General features: G+C 58.5%; 1 protein-coding gene and 1 pseudogene across 1 annotated transcript in view; one reads left to right on the forward strand and one right to left on the reverse strand.

Annotated features, from left to right (window-relative positions):
- Window positions 1–100: 100 nt before the first annotated feature.
- The window catches only part of TPD52L2 (tumor protein D52 like 2), a 15,972-nt gene continuing 6,941 nt past the window's right edge, over window positions 101–9,131 (forward strand). The window contains exons 1-5 of the mRNA XM_015597035.2: window positions 101–352; window positions 2,313–2,458; window positions 4,188–4,336; window positions 5,221–5,280; window positions 9,047–9,131. The exon at window positions 9,047–9,131 is cut by the window's right edge and continues 7 nt beyond it. Coding sequence (XP_015452521.1) covers window positions 334–352; window positions 2,313–2,458; window positions 4,188–4,336; window positions 5,221–5,280; window positions 9,047–9,131 — 459 coding nt within the window. The 5' untranslated portion in view covers window positions 101–333. The remainder of the gene's footprint in view (window positions 353–2,312; window positions 2,459–4,187; window positions 4,337–5,220; window positions 5,281–9,046) is intronic.
- Window positions 5,451–5,566, reverse strand: LOC112471299 (annotated as a pseudogene).

Below are 9,131 nucleotides of genomic sequence, written 5' to 3' on the forward strand. Positions count from 1 at the left end.
TCGCTGGTGGGACCTGGGCGGGATTCATTCGGAAGGCGGCCTCCTTTTCCTGCTTCGTCCGCAGCCGTGGCCAATCAAGTTGGACCGGAGGAACGGGGACTGGGCCAAACAACGCCCTGATTGGACAGGGCTCGTGGGGGCGGGACGAAGGCGGAGCCCGCGTCGAAGCGGAAGTTGGCCGTCGCCTCGCTGATTACGTAATGCCGCGGCGGCTGAGGTTGTTCCGCTGGCTGCTGAGTGCGCGGCGAGCGACTCCCAGTGCAACCGTCCCTGCTCCTGCCGCGCCCGCCATCCCGGCCCCGACCCCGGCTGCAGCCCGGCCGCCGCCTGAACATGGACTCTGCTGGCCAAGGTACCCGCGGGCCCGGCGCCACCGCGCTCCTCCCCTCCCCGGGTCGCGTCTCGGACCCTCCGCCCGCCCCGCGGCCCCCGTCGGGCTCCCAGGCGCCGACCACGGTGCTCCCCGTGGTCCTGGCGTGCGTCTTCCGCTCCCAGCTTGGATCGCTTCCCAGCCTCCCCTGGGACCCTCCCCTCGTTCCCGGAGTCTTGCGTTTCGTCGCTCTAGGCAGCTCTCGTTCTGCTCCCGCCCGGCGCTCGCGGGGTCGGCCGCCCTCCGTTCCTGCGCAGCGCCCTTGGAGACACTCCATCTGAACCTGGGCCGAGGTGTTGTGCGCGGCTGCCGGGGAGGGCAGGGGAGGCGAAACCGTCCTCGCGTTCAGCGCTGCGCCCCTTGGGTGGCAACGGTGCTCGGAGCCCAGCCTACTTAGGGGTTGTCTCAGAGGAGAAGGGTGCATTGAGTCAGGGGCACGCCCAGCACACCTGGCTTTTTTCCAGAACAGACACCCAGACCAGTTTGAGATGGCCGCTGGGGATGTGGAGCAAGCCCAGGAGATTAAAATCTTGAGAAGGTGATACAAGTCGGTCTTCCATTCCAAGGCTCTAGAGAGGAGGTGCTGAATTCCTACGCGGATGTAACTCCACTGAATAATTTCAGGATGGGTTTCTACTGTTTGATCTTATCAGTGTGCCGATTAAACTCAGGATTCTTGGGTTCTGATGACATTCTGTAGGTGTTCCTAGTTACTAATATTTGCTTACGAAATAGTTGAACATTAAAAGCTGGGGGCTTTGACACATTCAGGACGCTTTTCACTGAGTTAAGCTTAACACGCATTGGGTTCTGATCAGGAGGATGACAAAACATTGACTGTGCACTTACTGTGGGCCAGACTCCGTACTAAGCCTGTTTCTCAAATGGTCTTTTTCCATTTTCAGAATAACCCTTTGAAATCGGTCCTTAGTCCTTGTGCTGCCCCCATTTTGCAGATGATTATACAGGGTGCACGTGAAGGGGATTAGGCACAGCCGGCTCAGTGGAGCGTCTTTGTTTTCAGGTGTTTTCAAAGTCTATATTTAGCAGACTGCAGTAGACAGACATCCCTGTGGTTAAAGACAGTTTTTCTTCTTTCTAACCTTTGTGCCTTTTAATTGGCTTCTGAGTGCACCAGACACCATACAAAGGTTTTCTTTGCAGAGTTTGCTGATCAAAGAGAAGATGATGTTTTCAATGCTGATTGTAAAAAAGTGCTAAATGACAGCCATGTGTTTGGAGTTGGAAAGAACCGAAATAGACCCATTTTTCCTCGTGTTGTAGCTTGTAAATTTTTCATGCAGACGTGAGATGCATTTAATGAGCAGGAAGAATGGTGACTGCAGGCATTTGAACCCGATCTGGCCGTGGCAGAGGCGTGTGGAGGCGGTGCTCCCTGGGCACCTCCTCGGGAGCTGTGGGTCCTTGCTGTGGGGTGAGGGTCGAGGGTGGGCTGAAGGAGATTTTTGTTTTGCTGACTCCCTGCGGGTCTGGATGCCTCGCACATGCTCCGTGTGTGATTGTGGTGTGCGCCCTGGCAGGTCAGTTGATTGGAAAGTTAAGCTTGCTGTGTTTTCAGCCACATCATGTTCTTTTGTTCTAAAAGTGGCAGATCTACTAGATCGGCTACTTCGTGGCGAAGATTCGCCATCTCCGAAGGTCGTATTCTCACAGGGACCCAGAGCTGGAGTATGGCTGCCTTGCATCAGTGCCCCGAAGCAGCGTTTTGGGTGGCTCACGGTGTAGCTGCTCTTAGTCTAGTGGCCTCACCCATCTTCACAGAACCTTCCAGAGAAGAGGCATTGCCAGCTCCACGTCTGCCTCCCTGTCCTGTCCCTGCAACCTGTCCTTCCTCTGCTTTCTCCCTTGGCAGAGACCTCTGCCCTGTCACCTCTCTGTAACTTCTCGTGGACACTGTCTGGCCTCGTTCTGTCTCCGGCAGATATCAGCCTGGGCTCTCCTAACAGAGGTCTGCTGTCCGACTCCATGACAGATGTCCCCGTTGACGCCGCAGCGGCTGCCCCAGCTCCTGCTGTCGAGGGTCTGACCGAGGCCGAGGAGGAGGAGCTCAGGGCTGAGCTCGCAAAGGTACCGTGTCTTGGCTGGCTGGGCCGGGGCGACCTGATGGAGGTGCTTGCAGACTGATGAGGGCCAGAGTGCTGGCTGCACTCCCCCGAGGTGGCCTTGGGAGGCCGACCCTGCACGTGTGGGCTCCTCGCCTCGCCGGTGCCCCGTGCACAGAGTGTCGCACAGGGACTGCGGCTCTGAGCCATGCTCCGCCGGGCGAGTCTCTCTGTTGGGATTGACGAGAGTTTTCAAAACCCCACTGCTCCTCTCTGCCTGACTTCAGTCCCTTTTTCAAGAAGACTTTCTTTGTAAACAGTGCCTCGCATGATGTTTTTTAAGCGAGAGTCCCTTAAGAGGAAGTTGGAGTTAAGAACAAAAGCCTCCAAGTACCCTTTTTATTCAGGCCGACTGCAGAGAGTTCTTCTGGGCCGTGTGATGCAGTCAGTAGTGAGTCACTTGAGATTCGAGAACCTGGAGGAATGAACTTGTTAGTGTCCAGTCAGGCAGAGGCTGAAGCAGTGTCCCCAGAGACAAGGGCGTCCTGATATGTCCTGGGTCTAGTCGTGGGTCTGAATGAAGCTAGTCGTGCGGACGAACCGCAGCCCGGGGCCGAGTTCAGGCTGCGGGGCAAGCACGCCGCTGTTTCTGAATCGAGTGAAGGTTAAGGGAGAAGCAGCGAGGAGGCCGAGGACACTTGAGCTTCGCATTTTATTTCGAATGTGTCGGCTTAGGGACGAAAACCACAAGGTTTTTTTCAGAGTCAAATTGCAAAGTGAAGATGCTCTTGTGTCATTTAAAATTTTCAACTTGCACATAACCATAGACAACTAGATTACATGCCCTGAGCCTCGTTAGTCATTGCACCATAAATGGAACGTTCTAGTTACTGGACGTAACTGCCCGAGTGACTGGTAGTACTTTGGCCTTAGACCATACTGTTTTTAAGTTATTTCTTGTTTCCCCTGTTTTCTAAAGCAGCATCTAGTCACATATAGGGCTGTCACCCACTTTTTAGTGCTTTACTTTACAAGAGCACTTTTTGAAGAAAAGAACTTTTTTTTTGACTAGCTGTTCACACAGAAGCTGGAAACACTGAGAAAGCTAAAGCGGCGAGGCTCTAACAGATGCTCCTTCTGGAAGGTTCCGTCCTTTTTTTTTTTTTTTTTAAAGACTTGAGGAGGTTCAGGGCTTTATCGTCAGGATTCTTTCCATTACTCAACTCGAACTACGTAAACACAAAAGCGAATTTACTTTTGGGTGGCGTAACTGGCTTTGCCATGGCCTGGGGCTGACCCCAGGCACGCACACGTCCTAAGGGCTGTTTCTCTGTCACCTGGGTCTCTGGCCCTGTCTTTTGGTTCTGCTCCCTCTCGCCACGTACGGGCTTCCTCCACAGTGCCCGGGGGGCCTGGCTGCCAGTAGTTGCAGCGTCTGTCCTCCAAGCCCCGACCCAGAGCCCGGAGGGAAAGGAGCTTGTCTTCTCCGCCACCTGGGCCTAGGCCCGAGACGAGCTCTGATGGGCCTTGCTTAGTCACCCACGGGCAGGCACGGTGGTTGGTGGCCCTGCCAGATGCACTTGGCTTGGGGGCAAGACAGTGCTCCAGAAGAGGTCACGTGCTGGCGACGAGCTGCGTTTCTGTATGCAGGAAGATCTTTCTTAACTCCGAGCAAGCTCCCCGCAGTGCGTGTGAGGAGGGGAGCCGCTTCCTGAGTCGTGCTAGCTACTCACGTCAGCCGCGCGCTTTTGCAGGTAGAAGAGGAAATTGTCACTCTGCGTCAGGTCCTGGCCGCCAAGGAGAGGCACTGCGGAGAGCTGAAGAGGAAGCTGGGCCTCTCCGCCTTGGAGGGCCTGAAGCAGAACCTGTCCAGGAGCTGGCACGACGTGCAGGTCTCTAACGCGTAGGTGCCGCTCCGCACGCGGGAGACAGTGCTCGCAGGGTGGCGCCCTGCCCTGCCCACGGGATGTGAGGGTCTTGGGGACAGGTGCCTCGCAGGAGCAGGGGGCCAGGGGCCCAGAGCCCCTGACCCAGCAGCCACACTTGGATCTGTTGAGAAAGCGTAGCGTCCGTGTTTTCGAGGCCGACGGACACGCCGGCCCGGGTCCAGGTGGTAGTCTACGGGACACGTTTCAGAGTCCACATTTGAGAGAACACTAGGCGAGTCCTTACGAGACTGACTTGCCTGTGGTCCCCATAGCTCAGTGTCTGCTGAAGTGGACGTGAGTCCTTTTCAGAATGTGACGCGGTCACAGCCCCAGGACCTCTGAAGCAGATGTGACTCAGCTCTCTGGACTTGAGGTGCGCAGCTGCGTGGCTCCTCTGAAATGTATCTTCCCGGGCAGGGCCTGGGAGTGTCTCCACTGTCTAAGAGGCCGTGCCCTGCAGAGCGACAGGTGGACTCTGTGTCTCAAGTCCCACTTGTGCAAAGCCACTTTATCTAGGAAGTCGTAGGTTTTGAATTCCAAAGGGTGACTGTCAGAAGCATTCGGGGGCCACGGGCTGTGCCCTTCTTGCTCCTCATAGCACGGCTGTTCCCCGGGAGCCATCTTTCATCGAAAGACCTGTGCACCCCCTTGGCCTGATAGGAAAAGAACTGGTTCTGATGCCTCGCGGCCTCCCTGGGCCTGCACAGCGGGCATCACGTCGAGCAGCGGGCGCTCAGGCAGGCTGGAGGCGCAGGGTTCCTGCCAGCCAGGCCTCATTTTCCCTGACTTTTACCTGCAGTTCGAAACCTGAGCTGAAATAGTGTTGCTAAGTAATTCACTGCGGACTTTCTGTTTCTAGCTATGTGAAAACTTCTGAGAAACTCGGAGAGTGGAATGAGAAAATGACCCAGTCGGACTTGTGAGTGCCTTTGCCATCAGCACCTCCCTCCCCCTTTCCTCCTGACACGCTCCTAGGGCCAGGCAGGCTGCACGCGCTTGGCACAAACCTAGTTGTGGTGTTTCTGGCTCTTTTACTTATTTATTTATTTTTTAAGTTAATTTTTTATTATTATACGTTATTATCATTTATGCTTACAACACCTGGTCTTCCTAGGTGGTCTCCCATCCAAGTACTGACCAGGCCCGACCCTGCTTAGCTTCCGAGATCAGCCGTTGGGCGTGTTCAGGGTGGCATGACCGCAGACTATGGACCGTGGCTCCACTGGGGCGCGAACCCGGGACCTTCTGCATGTAAAGCAGATGTGCTTACTGCTATGCTATGGAATCACGTCCTGGCTGTTTTATTTTTAATACCGTTTTTTTCCTCTCCAACACAAATGAAACTGTTCCCGAAACCCTTGTGGAGCAAGGGTTCGTTCAGGTGGAGGACCGCACTGAAAAGTTCCGTGCCTGGTGCGTGTCCCTTCAGTAAGAGGCCTGAGCGGGGCTCGGACAGCACCTTGCGCTCGTAGATCCTCTTGGCTTCCACAGTGGGTGGAGCAGGGCCATCTTGACTGATGCTGATGGTCCCCACTCTGTGCCTTGCAGACTGCGCTCCAGCTGCTGGGTTCTCCGGAGCCTTGCCAGGGCTCAGGGCGGATTTCGGGTGGGGGAGCAGTGTGGGCGCGCCACTGGGATCTCAAGGGACACCGTGCTGTCGGCCACCCGGATGCTCACCAAATTCAGAACGCCCACGGCTAGCCTCGTGTCTGCCGGCGCAGTGGTGCCAGGCGATTCTGGTCGTTTTGTTTGAGGTCCTTAAACAAGAGAACACGACATTGTTTGCTCCGACCCAGTTGTAACTGCTTTGACTGGGGCGGGGCCGTATTTAAAAGCAGTCTCTCTCGGATCATCCATCTGTCGTGCAGAGGAAGGGCCATTATGGCGTCCAGAGCACACGGTCAGAGTCCTTGTGTGTGGGGCTGAGAGGGAGTGGCTCCTGCCAAGTGAGTTTCAGCTGTGCCTGTGACTCCGGGTTGGCTGGCTGTGCCATGGAGCTGGGTGTCACCAGTGGCCTCTGGCGGGCTGTGTGTTCTGCCGTCTGTGCAGTTGGAGACGCCAGCCCGTCGTGGCCGTGGGTGTCCTCGGAGCACGGGGCGCTGCATCTGGGGCTGTGTCCGGCGATGTGGTTGAGTCAGCGCAGTGGTGGCTGGTCACTGGTGCAATTGGGGCACCAGGAAGCTCACCGTGGGAACTTCATCTGACAACAGCCTCAGGAGACGTCAGTGCCGTTGGGTGAGACCGAAGACACGGCGCTGCGGGTGCTCGTCCAGGTCACTGCAGTCTGGGGGAAACCTGTGGCTCTGGGCGTGGAAGCGCGTGGCCTGCGACATGGCCGTTCCTCCCCTGAGGTCTCACCATGCCGGATGAGCGCTGGAGACATAGCTGCTCGGTGCTGTCTGGGCGGAGCCCGGGGGCCTGGCTGCTGCCTCCTGAGCTGGGGCCGGGGCCTGCTGGCGCCCGTCTCCCTGAGCACATCTCCCAGTGGCGCCCGGGGCTGCAGGGAGAACCCGGCCGGAAGGGAAGCGAGAGGGGCCGCGCCGGTGCTTCCCTCGGCAGCCGTGCCGGGCGAGCGCGGGGCTACTGCTTCCAGTCCACTGCTCTCGGCTGCCTGCTGCTCGTCGTGCACACGGCTGTGCTCAGGGTGACTGTGTCCTGTTGGTGCAGTGGTTGTCTTGCCAGGTGACAGTGGGTGTCAGATGACTTCCACAGTCACTCGTTGATTCTGTAGACACTATACCGAGTTCTTCGGTTGCAGGCGACAGAGAACACAGCCTAAGAGGCGTGGGGGCGGGGGGTCCTGCTCCAGGTCCGCCCAGCCAGGCTTTCCGCCGTTCGCCGAGGACCTTCTACTCGCCCCGCGGTCACTTTGTTCTGAGGCCAGCTCCTTCTTGGTGGTGCAGGGGGGTGCCCAGCGTTGCAGCCCAGCAGCAAGGTGGCCCAGCGTGGGTCTCGTTGGACTGGCTGTGGTTGGGAGCGGTGACCTGTGGCGGGCCTGCCCCTAGGGGAAGGATGCGGAAGGAGTGATTGGCAGGTGCCCACGCTGACCAGCAGCCCGCGCGCTGGTGGAGGGAGGGGGCTGCTGTGGGTCGGGCCTCCACCCGTGGTGCCGAGTGACCTGGGTACAGATGCTGGCCCTGTCCCCCGCCCTGTCACCCAGAGCTTGGGCCCCGATTGCCTCTGCCTCAGATTGGAGGTTCCCGTTTCTCCGTACTGCAGAGCTGCCCTTGGGGTCACCCTCAGAATGGCCCTCCTGGTCCCCGGGGACTGGCTCAGGCCCACACCCACTCCGACTTGTGTTTCCCAGACTGGGCTCGGTGGGGCTCTTTCTGAATCCTCTGCTTCAGAACGTTCCACCCTGAGGACTGCAGAGAGTTAGCGCGACCCTGTGGCTTTGCTCTCGGGGGGACACCGAGCTCGCAGACTTGTTCTCAGCTTTCAGAGTGGAACATTACACGTCACTTGCTACCGTGCGCCTGGTGTTCCCTCGTTACCGTTCATGGCTCCAGGTGGGCAGAAGTCTGTTTCTTTTAGCTCTTACCTGCCACGCTGAAATAAAAGCAGTTCATCAAGTTAGGCCTTGGGTTGGGGGTGCCTCTAGCAGGCACTGCAAGTTGGGGACCCAGAGGAGGTTCTAGAGCCTTTCCTCAGTAGGCTGTGTTGTGGGGAATGTGCCATCGCACCTGTCACAGGTACCTCTTTACCTCTATTGCCACAGTCTTGTTAGATCCTGAGACAGTTCGTGCCATGGGTGGCAGCTCCAGGCGAGGACGCTGTCCCGGCAGAGGGCCGCGGATGCAGCAGCGCTGAGCCAGCACGGGCAGCCGGAGTGGTGGGGGCCGATTTGGGCAGGTGCTCACGGGAGGCCCCCTGCTCGTGGCAGTGGCAGGCTCGTGGGGGAGAGGGGCCCAGAAGACCCAGTGCCGGTGCTATCCAGGTGACACCAGCGGGGCCAGAAGAGCAGGCTGGCATCTTGGGAGTCCTGCCGTCTCGAGCCATCATTTTTTGGGGGTCCCATGTTGGCCAGAATGGGGCTTTGGGTTCAAGCCGCTGTGTCTTTTTGTGGCAGCAGCTGGGTGAGGGCTAGTTGCTGCAGGTGCCAGCTCTCACGGTGGCCCCAGGTGTCCTTGCTGTCCCTGTGGCCAGGGCACCCTGCCTGTCCCACGGAGCTTTGTCCGGTGTGATGCGTGTGTGGGTGGGTGGCTGGCCGGGGCAGAGGACATGCAGCAGGTGGTCCTCGCTGTGAGCCAAGACGCCGTAGAACTGAGAGGGGTGGTGCGAGGTGCAGGTCCTCAGGGACGTTGTGAGACAGTGTGGGACAGCTGGGGCTGCAGGCCCTACGTCCGAGAGGCATCCCTGAGGGTGCTGGTGTGCTGCGGATCCCCGAAGGCTCTAGCACACGAAGAGGGCGCAGGGGAGCTTCCTGGGGCCCCAGCCCCGCCTTGGCTGTTCTCTGCCCCGAGGTCGGAGTCACTGAGGGACACAGTGAGGCCAGAAAACAGTGTCCTTGCAGGGTCGGGAGGCCACAGCCTGACAGCACTGCCTCTGTCCCCCTGGGGCCCCGCAGCTGGGACACAGACCCCTCCCTGGCGGCCAGGCGGGCGCCCTGGGCGCTGTGTTCTGGGATTGTGGGCGGTGCCCGGCCCTGCCGCGGGGTTGGTCTGACTGGTGTTTCTTCTCCCCAGCTACAAGAAGACTCAGGAGACGCTCTCCCAGGCGGGCCAGAAGACGTCCGCAGCCCTGTCCACTGTGGGCTCTGCCATCAGCAGG

The sequence above is a fragment of the Pteropus alecto genome, unplaced genomic scaffold (genome assembly GCF_000325575.1).
Source record: "Pteropus alecto unplaced genomic scaffold, ASM32557v1 scaffold45, whole genome shotgun sequence".
In the NCBI taxonomy this organism is placed as follows: domain Eukaryota; kingdom Metazoa; phylum Chordata; class Mammalia; order Chiroptera; family Pteropodidae; genus Pteropus; species Pteropus alecto.